This window comes from Vipera berus, assembly GCF_964194415.1.
Source record: "Vipera berus genome assembly, chromosome: 9".
Taxonomy (NCBI): domain Eukaryota; kingdom Metazoa; phylum Chordata; class Lepidosauria; order Squamata; family Viperidae; genus Vipera; species Vipera berus.
In genome coordinates this window covers 20,537,109-20,561,442 of record NC_138212.1, presented here as the reverse complement: position 1 = coordinate 20,561,442, position 24,334 = coordinate 20,537,109, and the positions used below count along the sequence as shown (strand labels likewise).

At 43.9% G+C, this 24,334-nt stretch overlaps 1 protein-coding gene across 1 annotated transcript in view; it reads left to right on the top strand.

The window, feature by feature from the left end:
• Positions 1-15,020: 15,020 nt before the first annotated feature.
• Positions 15,021-24,334, top strand: part of ADGRB2 (adhesion G protein-coupled receptor B2) — a gene marked incomplete at both ends in the record, with an annotated part of 200,334 nt that continues 191,020 nt past the window's right edge. Inside the window, one exon of the mRNA XM_081334490.1 lies at positions 15,021-15,813. Coding sequence (XP_081190616.1) covers positions 15,021-15,813 — 793 coding nt within the window. The remainder of the gene's footprint in view (positions 15,814-24,334) is intronic.

The following is a 24,334-nucleotide window of genomic DNA, read 5'->3' as shown; positions in this document are numbered from 1 at the left end:
GCTAAGTTCACACAATATGTTAAAGAATATGTGGTGGGGATTTTGTTTTGTTTTTTGCCTTTGAGTCACTGTTCACTCCTGGCGATTCCCTGGATCAGGGGTAGGCAACCTTGGCTCTTTTATGACTGGTGGACTTCAACTCCCAGAATTCCTGAGCCAGCATGGCTCAGCTTGGAAACCTCTCCCTTTCCCCTCAGCATGGCTGGCTCAGGAATTCTGGGAGTTGAAGTCCACGAGTCATAAAAGAGCCTACCCCCCTGCCCTGGATAAATCCCTGAAGTTTTTTTGTCAAGGATTTTCAGGAGAGACATGCCATTGTCTTCCTTCCAGGGCTGAGCGAGAGTGACTGACTCAAGGTCGCCCACCTGAACCTAAGGTGGAACTAGAACTCATGGGTTTCCCGGTTTCTAGCTGGATGCTTTCAGCACTATCTCAAACTGGCTGTCAAATTCTAGTTAGCCCAGCATAAACTATGTTGTGAGGTTTTGGTCTCTTGCGATGACTTCTAGAATATAACACAAGCATGTCATATCAAGTATGCCGCTTGTGCAGTATTCACACCTACCTTAGAGGTGAATACAAGCTGGATACACATACCCCCCTCCCCCAATATCTATATGGGAGATGCTCATTAAAAAAAGATCACAGCAAGAGGGAATGGACTAAGCTGCCACATTATGCAGATGTGAATTGTTCTCACCTGCATAATGCAAAATCCCTTCATCTGCATAAGTATATTCTCGGTTTTGTTCCCCAGTCACACACTACTAAGCAAGATTTGGGGAACTTAGAATAGAATAGAATAGAGAATAGCTGGAAGGGACCTTGGAGGAGAGCCTATACCGTCTCAGACAAGTAAGTGGCTGTCCAGTCTCTTCTTAAAAACCTCCAGTGATGGAGCGCCCACGATTTGTCCTCACTATTAGGAAGTTTCTCTTTAATTCCGGGTTGCTTCTCTCTTTGATCAGTTTCCAACCATTGTTTCTTGTCCTGCCCTCTGGTGCTTTGGAGAAAAAATTGACCCCCTTGTCTTTGTAGCAGCCCTTCAAATACTGGAACACTGCTGTCATATCTCCCCTGTTTCTTCTTTTCTTTAGACTAGCCAAACCCAAGTCCTGCAGCCGTTCTTCGTATTTTTTAGTCTCCAGGTCTTTGATCATCTTAGTTGCTCTTCTCTGAACTTTTTCCAAGGTCTCAACATCTTTTTTGTAGTATGGTGACCAAAACTGGTTGCAGTATTCCAGGTGTGATCTCACTAGGGTTTTATAAAGAAGCACAAAAACTTCATGTGATCTTCATTCTATGCCTCTTGTTTATGCAACCCAAGATTGTATTAGCTTTTTTGAATGCGGCTGCACATTGCTGGTTCCTGGTCAAAATGTTCCTGCCTAAATGTAAAAACTTTGCTTTTCTCCACATTAAAACTCATTTTGTTGGATAGGGCCCATTGTTCCAGTTTGTCAAGATCTTTTTGAATCCTAAGGTTGTCTTCAGGGGTGTTGGCTAATCCTGCCAGTTTAATGTCATCTGCAAATTTGATGAGTTCCCCTTCTATTCCCTCATCTAAGTCATTGATGAAGATATTGAAGAGTACTGGACCTAAGATGGAGCCTTGTGGTACCCCACTGCTGACTTCTCTCCATGTGGATGTAGTACCATTGAGGACTACTTGCTGAGTACGGTTTGTCAGCCAGCTACAGATCCATCTGGTGATGATGTTGTCTAGTCCATCTTTTTCTAGCTTATCAAGCAGTAGATTGTGGTCTACTTTGTCGAATGCCTTACTGAAATCTAAGTATACTATGTCCACAGCGTTTTGCTAGTGTGCTATTTTGCTCACTTTATCAAAGAATGAAATAAGATTGGTTTGGCATGATCTGTTTTTAACAAACCCGTGCTGGCTACCAGTTATAACTTTGTTTGCTTCTAGTTGTTCGCAGTTCTGTTTTTTGGTTATCTGTTTTCCATGAAATCTCTTTCCTAATCTGGTCTGCCTCATACTGGTGACACAAGAGCCACCATCAGTCATCAAGAAGAAGAAAAAGAAGGTTGTAGGTGTTGAGGGCTCCCACTTGAGGGCCACAGAAGCTTCCATTTTGCCGTCTTGGAAGGCAGAGATGAGGGGTGCTAATTCCATAGAGAGAAATATAAAATAGTTAGGGCACAATGCATGTTGAGGGATTCATGGGTTCATGGTCCGGGCTCTAATGCACTGCAAGTCTAACGTCACAATGGCTTGGAACAGAAGCCTCTTTGGGCTAATACAGGGGTAGGCCACCTTGGCTACGCTGACTCAGGAATTCTGGGAGTTGAAGTCCATGAGTCATAAAAGAGCCAAGGTTGCCTACCCCTGGGCTACTAAGTTAACCATCAAAGCAGCTGAACTGCTGCATCCCCTAACCTTCCTGCAGGTGGTATGGGATACCTTTTCTTGGACTTTAGGTCTGATTCGGCACACACCAAAGTTCTGGATGCCATTTTGCTAGTAGTTTTTCACTTTATCAAAGAATGGAATATAAGATTGGTTTGGCATGATCTGTTTTTAACAAACCCGTGCTGGCTACCAGTTATAACTTTGTTTGCTTCTAGTTGTTCGCATATCTGTTTTTTGATGATCTTTTCCAGGATCTTCCCAGATATTGATGTTAGACTGATTGGTCTGTAGTTTCCTGGGTCTGGTTCCCCCCCCCCTTTCTTGAAGATGAGAACCACATCAGCCCTTTTCCAATCCTCAGGTTCTTCCAGGTGCTCCAGAATTTATGAAAGATATAGTGCAATGGTTCTAAGATAACGGCGTGATGCCCTCGCCGTGATGTCCCGTTGCCTGGAGGCGGTCCAGGTCTGGATGGGGAGAAACAGGCTTCGTCTCAATCCTGCCAAGACTGAGTGGCTTTGCATACTGGCATCTCGGGCTAACCAAACTATTCCACCTTTAATGATGGGGGGGTGAGGTGTTACCCCCCGTTGATAGGGCTCGCAACTTAGGCGTCCTCCTGGACTCACGGCTCAATTTTGAAGATCATATACGAACCGTAACCAGGGGAGCTTTTGCCCAGGTTCGCCTGATGCGCCAGTTGCGACCGTACCTGGACTGAGATGCCCTACGCACAGTCACTCATGCGCTCGTGACCTCCCGCTTAGACTATTGCAATGCTCTCTACATGGGGCTGCCCTTGAGGACCATTCGGAGACTACAACTGGTGCAGAATGCGGCCACGCAAGTTGTGATGGGGGTTTCCCGATACTCCCATGTAACACCTCTACTCCGTGAGCTGCATTGGCTTCCAGTTGCCCTCCGGGTGAGATTCAAAGTGCTGGTGATGACCTATAAAGCCCTAAATGGCTTGGGTCCGGGATATTTAAGGGAACACCTGCTGCCGGCATCCAAGTTCCCTTCGTCCAGTGCGCTCACAGAGGGAGGGTCTTCTCAGGGTGTCGCCGGTAAAAGATTGCCGGCGGATAACACCCAGGGGGAGGGCCTTCTCTGTGGGTGCGCCTGCCCTCTGGAACCAGCTGCCCGTGGAGCTCAGGACTGCCCCTGACCTTCGTTCATTCCGCCGGGACCTGAAGACTTGGCTCTTTGAGCTCTCTGGCCCAGGCTGAGAATTTTAACTGGGGTTTTATTTTCAGGGATAATTTAATCTTTTAATTCTCTTTTAACTTTGCATTTTATATTGGTGTGATTTTAAAATGCCCTGTAAACCGCCCTGAGTCCTTCAGGAAAGGGCGGTATATAAATCTAATAAAATCTATAACATCTGCCAGCTCCTTCAGAACTCTGGGATGTAATCTGTCTGGTCCTGGTGCTTTATATTCATCAAGGTCGGATAGGTGTTCTCTTACTATTTTCTTGCTTATTTTAATTTTTGTTTCTAGTTTGTCTTTTGCAGTATTTTTTTTTGGCATGTTGTGATATAATTTCTTTTTGTGTGAAGACTGATGCAAAGAACGAGTTACGCAGCCCTGCTTTCTTCCTATTGCTTGTTACTTCCTTGCTGTCTTCTCTCTTCAGTGGACCTACAGATTAGGTTGGGGGTGGGGAGGGCTCCAGTGCACCCGTGAATGTTTATTTTGTTGAGATTTATGAACGTTCATTTGAAAATCCGAATGAATTTAAAAGCAATTTCAGCAAGTATCAACCCACAACTAGATTGTATCCTTAAACGACTGTTGTCACAGCAGCAATAAACCTGCTATTTGCCGGGAAAGGCTTATATAAAAAGGGCAATTGTAGACTCTCGGCAAAATCTTTTTTTCAGCTGGTGGTACAAAGATCCTTAGAAATTTAGATTTCTCAAGAATGAATCTTGACAGGCAGCATCCCAGAGTTATCAGAATCACTGATTGTGACCTAATACACAGCTTGTGTGAAGTCATGGCTGTTTAACCACAGCTGGTTCACCAACTCCAATTAACTGTGTTCCTGCAATACATAAACATATAGATTTCCAGCTTTTTCTTTCATCTGGACCATTTCATTGTCCTGAAAACCACATAAGCACTTTTATTGTAGATGGTGACTGATGAAAGTTACATTTGCGTAAGAAAGGAGAAATAGAAACAGAACTGTTTCTAGTTGTTGATTGTGCTCACCTATAAAACATTTCATTGATCACAGCAAATTTACCTGCATTATTGTAAATTAGGTGAATATGGCATGGAAGATCATATTAATAACAACAATCACAATATTTTTCCCCACCGCAGAACCCTTCTGGACCGCCTCCCCCCCTCCCAGGTCCCTAAAGCCCAGATTCAGAGCCTCCCATAAATCACGGTTTAGAAGCCAGGGAATTTTGCAAAATGAGCTAAACACTAATGAAATTAGTTTGGGTTTTACCTCTCTTCTGACCTCACCTTTAGATCCATTCTGATGACCCCCTGCAATCCAATTCAGTGCCCTATGTGAACGGTGCCCTATGCCCCAACTCTTCCCACAATCCCTTGCCGCCTGATAACGTTGTTTCAGTGGAAAGCTCTGTCCTTCTGGATGATTTGTGTTTTCTTGTTGCCTGGGGGTTATTAATTGTTCTGAAGTTTGGCTCTGGTTAACGAGACTGTCAAAACCCTTTGACCCCAGCGCCAAAGTCAAGATGTTAATTAAAGACCCTCCTTCTTCCATAGAAGCCGTAAAGGGCTGGATCGATAGAGGAGTGGCAATCGCCTTGTGTCCTTGAAGGAACCCACAACTGCATTCTCCGCGGAGAGGGAGGATGGGGGTGAACCTGGCGAGACAATTAACAATGTCCCCAGCCGGGTCCTCTGTGCAATTTCAACTGCTCTCTGAAATCTGAATGAGGTGGGGGAAGCAAGGCAGGGCTGTGTTGTGACAAACAGAATGTGTAAGCCGTGACCTGGTGCTCTCTGGGTCTGCCAGGCCTTTCCCCCCCCCTGCACTCTCAGCCCAGAGGTGGGAATTGTAGTCCTTCCATTTTTGAAATGGGTCAGGCTGGAGAAAAATAAATGTTTGATTTATGAGATGTTCGACAACTTTGGGGAGGTTCCTGGTTTAACCTCTTTTTAAACACTGTTGAAAGTGTTGAATGATGATCCAGAGGATTTAATTTAGGAGGGTGCCTTTCTTAACATCCCCAGTTGACCCTGGCACCCTTTTATGGGTCCATAGCATACCCCCAGTTACTTACTGGGGGGAGGGACAGGAAGGGAGCTGGGACCCTGATTGCTCTTATCTATCCTTTGTACATAATCTATCTGGGATTTTGAAACCAGAAAGAAAAAGCTCTTGGCCCATGCTCAGTAGCACTTCTCCTTTTCTGGTAGCTGAATTGGGGGATTTTGTGCCTCCATCTTTTCTGGGTTGAGGATTGTAGTTTCTAGCTTTCTCAGCAAAGTTTCATCCCAGGATACCAGTGGGCATCAGATTGGGCAAGGCAGCTGGTTTACAAGTAGTCCTTGATTGACAACCATTTGTTTAGTGACCATTCCAAGTTAAAAATTGGCACTGAAAAATGGGACTTTTCCCCTCACACTTACAACCATTGCAGCATTCCCACGGTCACAAGATCAACTTCCGGTGGTTTGGCAACTGGCATTTATCCTGGGAGGTCTTAGTGCCATTTGTGACTTTCCCAGCAGACTTCCCACAAGTAAAGTCAATGGCAGAAGCCAGATTTACGTAATGACTACGTGATTCACTTAACTGGCTATATCCCAAAGATGCTTTTTCAGGAGGCAACTGAACTTTCTTGTTTTTTCTTTGAAGACATTTCACTTCTCATCTGAGAAGCTTCTTCAGCTCTGACTGAGTCTTCAAAAAAGAAAAATAAGAAAGTCTGGTTGCCTCGTGAAAAATTTATCTTTCGGATAACTATGACCTGGATGACTGAGAATCTCCATAGACATTTAACTGGCTGTAGTGATTTGCTTAAGAAAATAGCAAAAAGGTCATAAAAATGGGCACAATGCACTTAACAAGCATCTTGCCTAGCAATGGAAATTCAGATCTCAGTTGTGCTCATAGTTGACCCAAAGCTTGCCTTGGAAATATGTCTCATTGTCTCATTGGATCAGAAGTTTCCTCCCAGACTAATCCAACGAATGACAGTGATATTCCCATTAAAGAAAAGTTCTTCCAAACCAACCTGTTCATAGCATGGCCTTCAGGAAAGCTAGGAGCAGCTCTGTCCAATAACTCATGGTATCCTGATCCTGGATATGGGGGTTCTATATATTTCTGTATAATAACGGTTGATAGTCTAAACGTCCATGGCTTTCTCCAGTATCTGCACTAGCTTTTTCAGGATCCAACCTGAGTCGGTCATTGGGACTCGAGGTTTGTTCTTCCAAGCTTTTGGACTTGTGCTGGATGTGTGCACTGGACTCTTCTATGGGTAGTATTGATGCGGTGCCTGGTTGTATGTGGCTTTTAGTTGTTGATTGGGGTGTTGATCACCATTCCTTGGTTGTTTCCTTTTGCTGCCTTACCCTAAGTATCTGGTAAGTTGGTGGTAAATGAGCACTTCTGTTGACCTGCGAGGGCCCACCAGCCCCCTAATCAGCAGCTAAAAGCCACACACCGCCAGGTACCACATAAGTACTACTCATAGTACAGTCCAGTGCACACATCTTGGAGATTGAGAAGTTCCCTCAGGATGGGCTCCAGCACATGTCCAAAAGCTTGGAAGAACAAACCTGTGGTTCCGGTGACTGACTCAGATTGCATCCTGCAATCACCTTCATTTCCACACTAGCTTTTGTTTTACTTGCACAATTTTCTCCAGCCATCTGAGGTTGTTCCCACCTGCCCTCTGAGAACCATCCAGAAAAATCCATGCATGCAGCTCTTTGGGGAACAGCCTTGCTAGTGGGTTCCTTCCTATTTAGCCTTAATGCCTGCAAATATCCTGAGTCAGGCAGGAACTGTTTTTTTTAATCCCATTAATATCCTGCCCTTCTCCGAAGACTCAGGGCAGCTTACAATCTAAAGCACAAATCAATGTGCTTAGCAATAGCCTTCATTCTATGTATATGCCTGCTTATTAGGGCTTTCGCCCCCCCCCCCAAGCGGCATTATTACAAAGTCAGCTTATTGCCCCCAACAATCTGGGTCCTCATTTTACCTACCTCGGAAGGATGGAAGGCTGAGTCAACCTTGAGCCTGGTGAGATGCGAACCTGCACTAGTTGCAGGCAGCTGGTGTTACCTAAGGAGGCATGAGCCCACTGCTCCACCAAGGCTCTGTTGTTCCACTGTGAAAATTTTGCCAGCTTTGTTTCCCCTCCCCCTTTATTTCTGGTTGTTTATTTTCCTATCTATATGCAGATCTTTCCAGGTAGCTAGCTGTCTTTGTGAGAGCGGGCTCATTTGTCTTAGTGTGGGGGGGAGGGGGAGGGGGCTGCCTTTCTGGCCCTGGAGAGAGAGGAGAAGGGGGGAAGGTTGGTGGGACACCTGGACAGATCTGTGCAGGTGATATATTCCACACTTTAGCCATATTACACTTTCAGCCCCCAGCCATGTATGACAGCCACTGACAGCCTGTGACAGCTCATCAGGAGTCAGAAAGTCCCTGTAGGCCAACCCCTGCCACCGTCCCCAGTTCCAAGCCAGCTTGGTTTTGCAAATGGCAAGGGATACGGCTGGCTTTAGCTTTTCCTTATTTTTGATTCCTGTGACTTGCTTTACAAAAAGACACAAGAGTGGCATCCTTCAGTTCTTGATAGTGAGCCCGCTTGGATTAGAAGCTGGACAAAGAACTGGTCCACCTAGCAAAGGACAGTCACCAATGCTGAGAACTAACCTAACTGCCTTTTGGAAAAAAAAAATCTCCATTATGGTGGTGGACCAAGAAAGTCTCAAATAACCCTGTCAATGATCCCATCTCTTCCCAAAGATGCCTTTCCAAAAAGCAACTGGACTTTCTTGGGTTGGTTTTTTTTTCCTTAAAAATGTTTCACTTGAATCATTTTCAAGGAAAAAAAACACAAGAAAGTCCATTTGCTTTTTGGAAAAGCATCTTTGGGATAACCGTGACCTGGATGATTGAGAACCTCCATAGACATCCCAACTCTTCCTTCTTTCTTCCTGGAAAGCCTAGCTCAGGGGTAGGCAACCTTGGCTCTTTTATGACTCATGGACTCCCAGAATTCCTGAGCCAGCCATGCTGAGGGGAAAGGGAGAGGTTTCCATGCTGAGCTATGGTGGCTCAGGAATTCTGGGAGTTGAAGTCCATGAGTCATAAAAGAGCCAAGGTTGCCTACCCCTGGCCTAGCCTAATCTTTCATTCAAGGGTCTCATTTAGTTGATCAGCACCTCCAGCTGCTGATCCTATTTGCTTGGTAGCACAGTCCAGGTCACCATCTGTTGGAGGAGGCTTAGTTGATGGTTAGGGTAATAATAATTAATAATAATAATAATAATAATAATAATAATAATAATAATAATAATAATAATAATAATAATAATAATATAACAGCAGTAGTAGTAGTAATAGTAATAGTAATAGTAATAGTAATAGTAATAGTAATAAAAGTTGGAAGGGACCTTGGAGGTCATCTAGTCCTGCTCAGGCAGGAAACCCTATACCATTTCAGACAAATGGCTGTCCAGTGTCTTCCTAAAAATTTCCAGTGTTGGAGCATTCACCACTTCTGGAGGCAGGTTGTTTCACTGGTTAATTGCTCTAACTGTCAGGAAGATGTGGCTCTAGATTTACCTTCTGGCATGGTGACATCCTTGTTCACTTATCTTTGGGAGGAGGTTGGATATAACAGGGCAGGGGGGGCATAATCCAAGTGATTTCTCTGTAAATACAAGTTTCTGTGTCAGCTGTTAAGTATGTACAATAGCTGGTAGGCAGCAGCCACCCAAAAAACAGTGAAAAAGCCTCATTATGCCATTAGTGTATATTGGAAACACTTTGAGCCCTTCAGCCAAAGAATGTTTTTCAAGCTTGGCAACTTTTAAAATGCATGGATGTCAATTTCCAGCATTCTCCAGCCAGCATTCTGGAAATTGACATCCGAGTTATCTTAAAAGTTGCTAAGCTTGAAAAACATTGAGCTTAAAGCCTGAAACCACAAAAGCTTTGATAAAGCAAAAATGCCATAAATAAAAAAGGCTAAGATTCTTTATCTTATTGTATATAGACAGTTTGACGCTGGTGTCTCGGGATTTGTTCTATTTCTTTTAGCAGTTACAGGATTCCTTGTACAGCTGGCAATTCTGCTGGGTTTCCACTCCCTTGTCAGGTTGGAAAATTGCCCAGTTCTTCAACTGTGTATTCCTGTGGGGTTTATGAGGCCAAGGCCGGACTCTTTATGACTCTATAAACAGCAGTTACCCGTGTCCAGGATGTTTGTGCTTAACGGCTTGGTAGATTAAAAAGAAAATGCAGCTTGCAGGATTGGTGGGTGGAAATCTGAGCTTCACAAACGTCAAGCTTTTGCTGCTTTAAGACGTATACTGCTTTTTAAGAACTCGGAGGCAATATGTTTTCTCCCAGTGGGCTGAAATTCCTACCTTGCAGTCTCCTAGTTCTCACCGATCTCCTCCTTTTTAAGAGTCTTCTGTCACTGAGACTGCAGGCAAACAATGAAAACTTGAGAACACCCACTGGGTAGTTAATAAAATGAGAATATCAAACCAGAACTGGTCCATTGCACTTAATTTTCCATTTTGGAGAGCAGACGTCCAATATGGCAATTTTGGGATCTGATTGGTAATGAAAATCTGCAGAAAATCTGGCATTGCAGAACATCTGCCCAGAAACTTTAACACTGATTCCCAATAGAAAAACAAGTGGGTCACTGAACAACCAGTCATAGGAAGACATAAAAATGACACCCCCCGCCCCCCCAGAAAGGGGCCATGCTTTGAACTCCAGTGTCAGTAATGCACAATCCTGAATAGGATTTGTATCACATGGCATCTGCCAGGACTCTCTTTATAAATGGAGCCCATGTCAAACTGAAGGTCACATAGTAACTGACTGTAAGCTGAGGGCATATACTGGTCCAGTGTCTAATTGTTTTTTTTTAATATAAATGATGCTGCGCTTCAATGGTTAAATGGCCTAGACATTGGTATTTGAACATAGATTCTTTTTAAAATTTATATTTTATGTTTTATTTATCTAGGCAAAATGTTAATATATACAGTATATTGCTAGTCCATGTATGATATGCCATATGGTAAATAAATAAATAAACTGCAGAAAAATGGCCAGACTAGGGAGAAAATCTTTGGTAATTAAAGACTCTGGCCCTGTTATAAGATCAACTGGGTTTTGAAAAAGTACCAGTAAAAAGAAAAAAATTCCCAGCTGCTGTGTATAGTTTTGGAAATGTGAAAATGCCATCTACTTTGATGATCTTCTTCTTCTTCTTCTTCTTCTTCTTCTTCTTCTTCTTCTTCTTCTTCTTCTTCTTCTTCTTCTTCTTCTTCTTCTTCTTCTTCTTCTTCTTCTTCTTCTTCTTCTTCTTCTTCTTCTTCTTCTTCTTCTTCTTTTTGCCCCATGGAAGAACAAATGCTTTAAGCAACTTTAAGATACGCAGATTTCAATGCCCAGAATTCTAGCTGGGGAATTCTGGGAGTTGAAGTTCATATATCTTAAATGTCTATGGTGATTCTCAGTCATCACACTCAGCCTCCTTAAAATTACTTAGGTTGACAAACATGAAGGGAAGGGAACAGAAGGGAACGGAAGGGAACAGAATAGAATAGAATTCTTTATTGGCCAAGTGTGATTGGACACACAAGGAATTTGTCTCAGGTGCAGAAACTCTAAGTGTACATGGAAGCAACAAGTGATAAATCATGATCATAATGACTTCTCAGTGTGATTCTGGATGGTCCTGCTACAAACAAATATCTGTGTTTGAACACACCAGAATACAAGCCAGGATTCTTTTTAATTCCATTTTCTTTGCACAAAGAAAGATATTTCTGTAATAATCAGTAACATTTAATATTGATCAATGGGTTTTAAAAAAAACTCCTAGCCTTTTACCTTTTGCAGCTGTGCAAACTGAAGGATGCTGGAGAAGTATTTTGCTCTCAGTGAACATTTTTAATTCAATCAATCAGAATATAGCTGGATATTTTTTATTTTTTATTTATTTTTATTTTAATTCCATTTATATCCCGCCCTTCTCCGAAGACTCAGGGCGGCTTACAAGCTTAGCAATAGCCTTCATTCTATGTATATGCCTGCTTATTAGGGCTTTCACCCCCCCAAGCGGCATTATTACAAAGTCAGCTTAATTGCCCCCAACAATCTGGGTCCTCATTTTACCTACCTCGGAAGGATGGAAGGCTGAGTCAACCTTGAGCCTGGTGGGACGCGAACCTGCACTAATTGCAGGCAGCTGGTGTTACTTAAGGAGGCATTAGCCCACTGCTCCACCAAGGCTCTGACCTTGGAGGTTTTCTAGTCCAGCCCCCTGCTCAGGCAGGAGTCCCTATATCATTTCAGACAGGTGCCTGTCCAGTCTCTTCTTAAAAACCTTGAGTGACGAAGCACCCACAATTTCTGAAGGCAAAGTTGTTGTTGTTTTAATTAGACATCAGGGAGAAAAGATGTAGTTTAAGATTTTAGGTCAGGGGTAGGGAACCTTGGCTCTTTTATGACTCGTGGACTTCAACTCCCAGAATTCCTGAGCCATCATGGCTCAGCCTGGAAACCTCTCCTTTTCCCCTCAGCACGGCTGGCTCAGGAATTCTGGGAGTTGAAGTCCACGAGTCATAAAGTGGCCTAGGCCTAGGCCAGGGGTAGTCAACCTTGGCTCTTTTATGACTCGTGGACTTCAACTCCCAGAATTCCTGAGCCACCATAGCTCAGCATGGAAACCTCTCCCTTTCCCCTCAGCATGGCTGGCTCAGGAATTCTTGGAGTTGAAGTCCACGAGTCATAAAAGAGCCAAGGTTCCTCGCCCCTGCCCTATCCTGATTTCCATCTAGACCGATCTCAGATCGGTCTTGCTTTGCTCCATGCTGGCAAGCGGCCCTTGGCTTCCGCGCCCCCTGGTTTCTAAAGAGAGACAAGATGATTCCTGTTGGTTATGTGAATGTCAGCTCTTCAAGGTTGTCCAGCACAGGAAACAGACTCAGTAAGAAGATTAGAACTAAGCTTTATTGAGCTAGGCTGTATGAATAGAATCTTGCAGGTTTTGCTCATCTTTTTCCTCCCCTCTTCCTAACACTTCTCCTGGGAAATCTGTTCTTTTTGTTGTGGTGACACTTTCTAAATATTTCCCTCAGGTTCATCTCCATGGCTTCCTATAGCGGATAAGACGCTGGCATAAATTCTGGGAGTTGAAGCCCACAAGTCATAAAAGCTGCCAAGGTTCCCCACCCCTGTTTTAGGAAGTCCTCAACTCACAGCCATTTGTTTAGCAACTGTTCCAAGTTTCCAAGGCACTAAAAAAACTGACATGTGATCAGTCCTCACATTTATGACCATTGCAGCATCCCCCATGGTCACATGATAAAAATTCAGGCACTTGGCATCTGGCAGATATTGAACAACATTTGTGATCTTCCTAGCCGGCTTACAACAAAGTCAACGGGGGAAGTCAGCTTCACTTAACGATCATACAATTCACTTAACAATTGCAGTGATTGACTTCTCAACAGTGGAATGGCAAAAAAAAAGCTCATAACATCGGCCGTGACTCACTTAACAATCACCTTGCTTAGCAAACAGAAATTCTGATCACTATTGTAGTTACAAATCGGGGACTGCCTGCATTTCTAACCTGCTTCTTCTTTAGATGGGGAAGATCCCATCCTTCCATCTCCCCTTTGTTTTCAGCAGGGTCACAATCCCTTCAAAAGCTGTATTGCATGACTTTTACCTGAATAAAAGTATCTTCTCTTGCTTAGAACCAGGTATGCCGGTTGTTATTTCAACCCTCTGGGCATCATTTCTATGCAGTATCTGTCTCAGTGTTTGGGGCGGGGGGGGGGGAAAGATATGGACAAAGTCACCTTCTTTATAATAATTTCTCAGTTGCCGTGGGCTCTTCATGGACAATCCTTGATGTTAGAACAGAAATTTTAATTTAGGCAAAATGAGACAGCTACTCTTCTCATGCTGTTTGCCAGTTGCTTTCTTGGCACTTTTTGAGGTATGGGTTTCAGGTTTCAAGTTCTCAATAAGTTAGAATCAGACCATCAGAGGAAAGACCAGTCGTAAATCTGAAATTCTCTGGGATCTGAGATCTACAGGAGTTCTTCTAGGAATGCCCCTTGGTTGGTCAGAAGGCACTTCTGCATTGCTATCAAGTTAGGACCATCCTCAGGGTTTGGTAAGAAAAGTCAAGTTGTTGGCTACAACAGCGTGATTGAAGCTCTTCCCTTTTTTTATGTGCACCAAAGGTTTGATGCATGTAAGAGGGAGAGGTTCAATCACAGCCTCACAGCATATTTTGTTTTGGCTTTTTTTTTACTCTCATGGAAGTCTGATGAATTGAGAAGTGAGATCATTGAAATAATAAACCTGTATGTATTATTAAGAGCTGGGTGTGGGACTGTCCTTTGGGAAGATCAAGTCAGGCTTACTTTCTTTATCTCTTTAAGAAAGTAAGTTGGGAGGGAGGAGCCAGAGGGCCCCTGGAAAGCAAAGGCATTGCTGAGCCTAATGTTCATGTGAGAAGGTCATGATGCTTTGTGTGTGGATCTCCAAACAGCCTCTAGACATGATCTGTCTTGCTTCTGCTGTGGGACCCATTGGTCTAGGGCAGGGGTAGGCAACCTCGGCTCTTTTATGACTCATGGACTTCAACTCCCAGAGTTCCTCTGGGAGTTGAAGTCCATGAGTCATAAAAGAGCCAAGGTTCACCACCCCTGGTCTAGGGTTGTTTTTTTTTTATAATGAAAACAGAATGTCCCCACCTGTGGAAAGTGTGACAATCAACTCACTTCTCCCTTAGTTTACAAAGAGATGTCTCAAATTTGGAGGAATATCTAGAGAAGCTGAAATGGTTTCAGAAGATTCCTCCTCCTCCTCCTCCTCCACCACCGAATTAGGGAGGCATCTGTCTGAGCTGCTTCCAAATGAAGAACCTCTGGGAGGTGAAACATGGGGAAGCAAAGTATGTCTCAACCCCAGTAGATAAACCAGATTGGGAAATCAACTCTGCAGGAAGGCTAGAGCTATTTTTTATTAAGGTTGGCTAAAATAACAAAATCTTGCAAGTCTGATTATGCTCTCCTCCTCCTCCTCCTCCTCCTCCTCCTCCTCCTCCTCCTCCTCCTCCTCCTCCTCCTCCCAGAATTAAAAAATAGAGGTAATGTTCTGATTTTTTTAATGCAAATTTTAAAAAGCTTTCTTGACTCTGTTACAGGGGGAGTATTACGTAGGATTGCCACCTTGAGTTACTGCATTTATAAAGTAATAAAGGCAGGATACAAATCTAATAAATAAAATAAGTACACCAGTCCTACCTTTACACCTTGCAGGGCTGCGTGGCAGCAAGGGGAACGGACCCTGCGGCAGCTTCTCCCCATCCTCTGGCGTAACCGTTTTCTCTCTTTCTCTCCCGAAGGGCAAATGTCATAGGATGAACCCTACTGGACCATTCTTACTGTCTGTGATATCGTGTCTGGTGTGGCTGTCCTGGGGCTTTGATCCGGCTCCAAGTGCTTGCTCCGCCTTGGCCTCCGGGGTCCTCTACGGATCCTTTTCCTTGAAGGACCTCTTCCCCACCGTCTCCACCGGCTGCTCATGGACCCTGGAGAACCCAGATCCCACCAAATACTCTCTGTATCTCAAGTTCAACCGGGAGGAGCAGGTCTGCACCCACTACTCGCCCATGGTGCTTCCGCTGGACCATTACCTCTCCAATGACACCTGCAGCCAGCCCAGAGCCACCGCCTTGCCCCAGGAGGGGAGAGAGGAAGAGGAGGAAGAGGAGGAGGAAGCGGGCTTGGAGCTTTGCCAAGGCGGGGGGCCCTTTGCCTTTTTTCATTTCGACAAGAACTTTGTGCAGCTCTGCCTGGCGGAGGAGCCCGAAGCAGCCAGCCGCTTGCTGCCCCCCGAAGCCGTGGAGTTCCGCTTTGTCGAAGTCCTCCTGATCAACAACAACAACTCCAGCCAGTTCACCTGCAGTGTGCTCTGCCGGTGGCTGGAGGACTGCCTTCGGCCAGGGGCCAGCCAGCCCTGCAGTCTCTCACAAACGGGCTGCACCTGCCAGGCACCCCGAACCTTGCCGGCTCCTCCAGTGGTCAACCAGACACTTTCCAATGCCCTGACGCCCCCCGCGGCCACCACCGCCAGCAGCAGAAACAACTGCTGCGTGACCCAATTGCATTCTGGGAATGCGAATGATGTATATTCTCCAGAGATTAAGCACGGTAAGGACAGGCGGGGAGAGGAAGGGGACGGTTGACTCTCTGCGATGGCCATTTGTCTGTGGCGACTACAGATAGTCCTCACCGTACGACCACGAGTGCGCCCAACCTTTAGGTCTTTTATGACTCAATACAAGCTGATTTGTATTTTGTTGTGCATTTAACTCATTTTCGTTTCACAAACTGTTAGCACAAATCAGAACAGGGCTTTGCTGTGAGATGATGTTTTGTGATTGGTTCTCCAAAGTAAAAAAAAGTGCACCCATTGGGACCAGTATGTGTGTGTGTGTGTGTGTGTGTGAAAATAATACAAAAATTCTTTGTGAAAAGCATCTATGAGCAATGCATATGTACGATGGATGCAGATACACATACACACACATGTATTTAAGGTTGCCAACATCTGTGGGATGGAGCTGGCATCAATTATGGACAACTGAGAAATAAAGAAAGAGATTGTCGTTTCAGGTAGAGGTTGTTCTCAACTTAGGACTATAATTGAGATTGCAGTTACAGTCATAATTCATTGCAGTTGTTAAGCAGCTCACCATGTAACCAGACTTAGTTTTACAACCTTTCTTATAGTAGTTGTTAAGTGAACACGGTGGTCATTAAGCAAATCCATTTTACCCCTTGGGCATTTTTTGTTGAAAACCGGAAGTATACACTAGAAACAGACAAACAAACCCAGAAAATCATGTGACTGCAAAACACTGCAAATATCTGTAAAGATAAGACAGTTGCCAAGGGCAACTTAAAAATTGGGATCCTTTTGGAGGGCCTGTCATAACCTCAAATAGTCACTAAGTGACTGGTCATAAGTTGAGGATTTTATATACAGCTGCAGAAACATCCATCTTCCCTCACCCTAACTTGCTTTCTGGAGCCTCTTTGCTTTCTGCTTCTCTTGGTCACCTCCATTGTTTCTTTGACTGATGAAGTTATTTGGATGAGTAACAAAACATCTCAGATTAACAAACTTTGGTCCAGTTGCCATGTTTTAACCTATTTAGATAATTTTGTCCTGGATGATTGGGTTTTCATTAACATATTTCAATACATTTTGGGGAGAAACCCCTGCAGTTGATGGGTCAAAAGTTGGTACATTCCAATGACTCTTTGACTCTCTGCCTAACTATTTTTTTTTTATTTTGACTGATGAGGTTACTTGGATGAGTAACAAAACGTCTCAGATTAACAAATTTCGGTCCAGTTGCCATGATATAACCTCTCTCAAGTTTTACCAATTTGGCAATCCTAGACATTTTGGCTTGGATGCTCCATCAGCTCTTGCAACTGGAAGGAACCTTTGAAAGACGGCCTATGACAATTCACTGTGGCCAACTCACCATGGCCAACTCGCCATGGTCCATTTGCCACAGCCAACTCACCATGGTCAACTTGCAGGGCCAACTTGCCATGGCCAACTCACCATGGCCAACTTGCCAGGCCAGCTCATCATGGCCAACTTGCCAGGGCCAACTTGCCACAGCCAACTCGTCGTGGTCAGCTTGCCACTGCCAACTCACCATGGTCAACATTACAGAGTCAGCTTGCCATGGCCAACTTGCCATGGTGCACTTGCCTGGGCCAAATTGCCAGAGCCAACTCACCATGGTCAACTTTCCAGAGCCAACTCGCCATGGCCAACTTGCCACCGCTAACTCGCCATGGCCAACTTGCCACATATTTTTTAAAAAATAATTAAATTGAATTGATAAATTGTCCTGCAACAAGTTGTCCCACAGTGAATTGGCCATGGTGAGTTGGCCACAGCAAGTTGGTTGTGGCAAGTTGTCCCATTCCATTTGAAAGAAGGGTGTGAATTGGGGAAAGTTGCCATGGACATCCCCTAAAAAAAATGAGGAGATCCCTGAACAGAATATAAACTCCACCCTTAATACTTGGGTGCAGCATTGCAACATGTATGAAAGGGTAGATGTCACAATGCAGAGTTCATCATGCTAGTATCATTGTGGCTCTCTGTGGATATGTAGGGTGTTATAGGTGCTACACCATTTCTAGAAAGGATTAAAAATGGGTTGCATTTCTGGGGTGCTCCAACCAGCTTTGAGAGTTTAGAAAAGGTCAGTGGTTCATAGCAAGAATTTTGGCAGATTTCCTTTAGGGCAAGAAAGATGTCGTGCAAAAGAATAAGTGTAAATTGATGAATAAATATATGTGATCTTCCTCCCGACCTTTTCCCCCTGTCTTTTAATCATATGTGTTTTTATTGTGTCTTGGAGTCAGTTTTGACTCCAGCATTTGTCTAGGACCAGTTCCACAGTTTTCTAGGCAAGTTTTTCACTTCTTCCTAGGGGAAGAGAGGGACTGGTCTAAGGTTAACCATCCTAAGACGAACTCGAACTCTAGCAGAATAACAAAATAATGGAGCTGAAAGGGGCCTTGGAGCTCTTCTAGTGTAATCCCCTCCTCAAGCATGAGACCCTATACCTTTTCAGGCAAATGGTTGTCCAATCGTTTCTTAAAAACCTCCAGTGTTGGAGCATTCACAGCTTCTGGAGGCAGGTTGTTCCACTGGTTAATTGTTCTAACTGTCAGGAAATTTCTCCTTAGTTCTAGGTTGCTTCTCTCTTTGGTTAGTTTCCATTCGTTGCTTCTTATCCCACCCTCAGGTGCTTTGGAGAATAGACTGACTCCCTCTTTTTTGTGGCAACCCCTCATATATTGGAACACTGCTGTCAATCATGTCATTCCCAAGTCCTTCTTTTCATTAAACTAGACATATCCAATTCCAGCAACCGTTCTTCAAATGTTTTCGCTTACGGTCTCTGAGTTTCCAGCCTGCTGTCCAAAATACCTCTCATGTGCTCTGTTAGCTTTATTATTTGTTTTATTTTATTGTTTTACTAATTGGTTGTCCTTTATTATAGTAGGCTAATCATTTTTATTTTATTTGCTCCTTTGGCATCACCCTGGAATGGTTACATGGAACATGTTCCAGAATGTATCTTCTCTAAATAATAACGATAATAAAAATAAAGGATACATTCAGGGATGCAAAATAATGCTGCCCCATATTTCCACGGAAACAGATTTGGAAGTGACAGTCTCCAAGGAATTTAGGATGGGACAACTGCCTGCCAAAAAGATTGGCTGGTATTTGTCCTTGACCCAGTAAGCAAACAAATCTACTGAGTAGTTTCTTATTTTTCTTTTGTTTGCTTTCTTAAAAATGTACGCTGTGACCAAGGGACCTCATTTCAGTTTTGTTGAACCTTTATGAGTGTTTACAACACCAGCAGGCCAAGATTATTTTCCACAGTGCTGCCTGGAAAGACTTATTTCAGAGGAATTCCCAGGAGGTCCAAACAAGAAGGAAAGACTAGCGTAATCTGTGATACTGTTGTAAGCAATTCTGATTTTTTTAAAAAACAAAAACAAAGGAAGAGACTCATTGTAAACAGTCAAGGAAACTTCTTCACGGAAAGAGATGCTGTACAGAGTACTAACACCCTGAATGCTGGAGATGTTTCTTCACTTAGACATTGCAGGACGATGGCCACGTTAGGTATAAATTAGGAGTCTGATAGCACCATTTCTGGCAAACCAATTTTATTAAAAGGCATCAGCTTTTGTGAGCTTCAGCTGAAGACAAAATAGCTCATAAAAGCTTAAGCATGGAACAAAAGTCATTAATGTGGAAAAAAAATGCTCTGGAATCTTTCTGATCCTTCACTTGCAAGTACTGAAGCCAAGAGCTGGACTACAATCCAGGAGGGCATCTTGCATTGCAGATCCTTCAGTGAACTACAGCAGGGGTCTTCAAACATGACCCTTTTATGACTTGTGGACTTCAACTCCCAGAATTCCTCAGCCAGCGTGCCTGGCTGAGGAATTCTGGGAGTTGAAGTCCACAAGTCATAAAAGGGCCACGTTTGAAGACCCCTGAACTACAGTGAGAGTTGACCAGTCCCTCATGGTCCCTTTCTAAGAATCTTAAGAGTCCTGTTCCTGACGTTGCATTGTGTTGCCCGTCCTTGAATATGAGTTCATTTTTCAAGTAAGAAGCTGGTGCTTCTTGAAATAGTTATGGGCTGAGTCACTCCTAGTTTTTCCCTGTTGATTGTCTTGCTAGTGAAGAATCAGTGAACACAAGACTTTTCCTTGCTCTGCAATGGTAGAGAAGAAAACAATTTATGAAGAAAATAACCCCTTTTCCTGTGCAAATTATCCCGACTGTGACAGTCCAGGTGCTTACTATTCTAAGCCAGAGTATAAAGGAGCTTCAATTCAGACCTTCCACATTATTAAACAGGTGGAATGAGGCCATTTGCTTATTTTGAAAGATGGACAGTACCGTATTTTCCGGCGTATAAGACGACTTTTTAATGCATGAAAATCTTCTCAAAAGTTGGGGGGTCGTCTTATACGCCCAGTCGCCTTATACGCCGGAAAATAGTAAATCCTCGGGAGCAGAGCTGTTAGTGGAAACGGAAAAATCCAGCGCTTGAGAATGGCGAAAGACGGCCTCCTCATAAATAAACCGCCCACCCCACCCATACACGCCTACACCCGCCCACTCCCTTTTTCCACCCCACCCTTCCCTGACAATGCCTCCTGCCTCACCCCTGCCTCCCGGCGTCTTCCGCTCGCCAGGTAAACTTCCATTGTACTCTGGGACCACCTCCTCGCGGCCCGCCATTCCTCCCACCACGCCCATCACCCACCCGTGCATGGTCCCCTCCCAGCTCCAGTCCATGGACCCCTCTTCAGCCTTCACAGGCTCTGACGCCGCCGTGTTCCCAGCCAGGCTAGTAGGTGTAACGGGCGCAGCCTCTATCACCGCATTCTGAAGCCGCCGCTCAGCCAGACTGTTGCCGCCAAATGACCCCTCCCACGTTGCGTCCAGGCTCGCTGCGACCCGGATGGGCCCGGTCCCGGGCAAGGATGCCGCGGAGCCCGCCAGCATCGGGTGAGTCCCGGCAGAAACGTCCTGCGCATGCACGCGCTGGCCAGCTGCCGTGCGATCTCTAAGGTGGCGTCGGACGGTCGGGTGATGCAGCCGACGCGCGGGAGAAGGCTGGCTCACGACAAGTCGAGGTGGGCCTGCGTCAGTGGTGTGCGGGGATGGCGGGGGTGGCTCCCGTAGTGAGGAAGGCGCATCCGTGGGGAGACGGGCGAGGCCCGTGTGTCGTGCTGCGAAGAGGGGCCCCGCTGAATGTCGCGCCCGTGGGCCGCGACACCTTCACCTAATTGAGAAGCAGCCCTGACTTCCTACTTACCCATATTTTCCGGCGTATAAGACTTTAACCCATGAAAATCATCTCAAAAGTTGGGGGTCGTCTTATACGCCCAGTCGTCTTATACGCCGGAAAATACAGTACATGAAAAATTGAAGAATTAAAATTTTCTTTCCTGAGATGGGTGGTACTTTTTTTAAAAAAGAAAATTTTATTGGTTTTCTAGTTTTACATTTAAATATTTGAAAAGCAACGTGGCGGCTGAGTTGGTCAATAATTCAATAACATACAAATATCTTTTGTACAGATCTCAAACTATTACATTAAGTGTTTCCTCTCTTTTCCCCTTAGTATTTACTGTCTCATCTTTAAATTAATACAATTCTTATTATATCGATTAAATAAAAAATAACTTTCTTACATTTATCAATAATTTTTAATTTATACATATCCTAGTTGTTTTAACATTCAATCTTTTTAGACAATCAATGTCCTGGTTAATTTTTCCCCTTTTTTAGTTTCCCATTAATATTTATATTTAACGTTTGATATTTATACTTTTCAAGTTTTAAATAACCCCAATTCCCTTTATCACAATTCATCCCAAGATCTAATGTTCAGAATACACGTCTTATCTATTTGAGTTCTCACCATCTTATATCAACTAATTAGTAATACAATATAATATTCTTATTTTATGGTAACTTCCAGATATCTTAAATTTGGTAATCAAAATTCCTCCTATTTCAACATTTAATACTTCCTGTCTTTTTCTCTTAATATCTACTATCTGTCAAGCAATAACATTCATATTTAACCTAATAATTCTTATTATTACCATTAACTAAAAACATATTTATTACATTCATTGATTAATTTTTAGATTATAAAAGGGATGGGTGGTACTTTATGAACTTCTGGCTGGATGCATCTTCTAGCAGTGGCAGATAATTTCCTTTAGAGATTTTTTTAATTTTTTGGGGGGTTTCCCACCACCATTTAATTTGGATTCATCATCATGCCAAAGCTACCAAGCCCTGTGGCCTTGCAGGTCCCCTGAGAGACTTCATCCCTTTCAAAGTGCCTTCTAAAATCTTTTTTTGTTGTTGTTATGTGTACTGGACAAATTCCAGTTAAGGGATTCCAATATTACCAACAGAAGAAGCACTCAGACTAATCAGCCATCAACAGGTACACAGAGACGAGCAACATCTACATACCATTCAAAAGAGACAATCAAAAAAGGAAAAGACAGTAAGTCCTCCTTGCCAGCAATCAGCAGCCAGATAAGCAGAGAATAACACCCAGATTAATACCTGACAATCAAGCAGTAAACCATACCCTGATCGAACAACAAGCAACTCAAAACAAACAAGCAGTAAACTACAGCCCAATTAAGGAACTACCAAAAAGGAAAGAAAATTCCCACTGAAACAGGGCAAACCACTTTTTTATAAACTAAAAGCAAATCCCACTCTCTTCTTGGGGGGGGGTCTGATATTACCAACTTGGGTAAGGAAATATCTGCAAGAAAACAACTGTGCCAAGAACCACAATTCCAGTATTGACTTGGAAGGATACATGGATCAGAATTTAGTTCACCATTCACCAACTTCCCAAATGTTCCATCAAAGTTTTCAAATAAAAAAAAAGTGTTAAAGGAGTGGAGATGTAAACACAGATTTTCCACAAATGTATTTAAAAACTGTTCATTTATGCAGTAATTTGACAGGAAGGACCTATACGGCCATGGAGAAACTTGTTCTGTACCAGCCTGCTACCGGCCCTGCAGAAAAGGCAGGGACAACCCCTTTTACAAGAAGGCAAGAGGCTGGAATTACGCCTGCCAAATTTATTGCTACAAAAACAAATGGAACAAGACAAACCAAGAAACAGGAGCTTTAAGAAACAGGAACTATCCAAGTGGTTGCCTTCAGCAAACCAGCCCTCCCCACACATTCCCCTTATATAGAGTTCAGGGCGTGGCTTCTCTCTGCCTCCTTCTGAGGAGCCCCATTGCCTTCCTCTGTTTACTCCTGATTGACTGCCTCCTGCATCGGGCGTCCTTGAACAGGGTCAGCTGTGGGTCATCTTCATCCACGCTGTCAGGCTCACCCAGCTGGGTCTCCGTGGTGACCAAGTGGGAGGGGCCTGGCTGAGGGCTCTCATCAGCAAGATCTTCAACCCCCTCAGCAAGGTCTTCAACACCCCCCTCCTCCTCCTCTGAGTCGTCCGACCCAACTGCCGAACCCACAGGCTGACCCTGAATCACAACAAAACTAGCCAGAGAAAGATTAGTTTGATTACCCTATAAACCAGTGTTTTTCAAACTTGGCAATTTTAAAAGGCATGGATTTCAATTCCCAGAATTCTCCAGCCAGGATTGGGATGGAGAACTCGGTAGAATATCGATTAGTTGGAATTTGGCTTCCGGACTTCTCTTTCTTTGTAGCTTCTCTTTCCTTCTCCTTCCACATTCCATTTTCTCCAACAACTCAGAGATTGGAAAATTGATAGAGGGTTTTTGCCATGAGTAACAATTGCTATGGATGTTTAGTAGTACATTTGGAGATATATTTCCATTATGTTGTTTAATTACAAACCTATAGCTGAGAGCCGTGGTAACGCAGTGGTTAAACGTGCAATATTGCAAGCAAACTCCGTCCACAGCTTGGAGTTTGATCTTGACGGGGCTCAAACTTGACTCAGCCTTCCATCCTTTTGAGGTTGGTAAAATGAGGACCCAGTTTGTTGGGGCAATTTGCTGACATTAAACTGCTCAGAGAGTGCTGTAAAGCACTTTGAGGTGGTATATAAGTGTTGTTGCTATTGCTATTGCTATTGAGAGTAGGTGTTACAGGTCCTGAAAGAAGGGTGTGAGAGAGACAACTGGGACCCAGTTGGATGACCAATTTTCCATGTTTTTCTGACCTTCTCGAGATGCCTTTGGCTGGCTGACTTTGAAACCATCATCTTTCCAGGTGTAAAATACCATCTATGATGAGTATTCTACTGGAGTCTGTCTGAGAAGAGTGACATGAAATTAATCTCAGTTGGGAAAGACAACTCATAAGAGATGTTATCCTTGATGGACAGGTGGAAGGAAGTTACAGTTCATGCGTAAAAGAAGTGAAGTCTGCCCAGCTTCAACTGCCAACAACACTGTGCTCTCCCTATGGTGAGACTGACCCGTCCTTCTGGTGAATGGCATGAGAAGGCAAGGGGTGAAATTTCTCATCCTTCTTTGCTACAAGCCTGCAAGTAATTTGCAACCACTGAATTGCTTTCTAAGGGCAGTATCTCAAACTCTCTGTTACCTT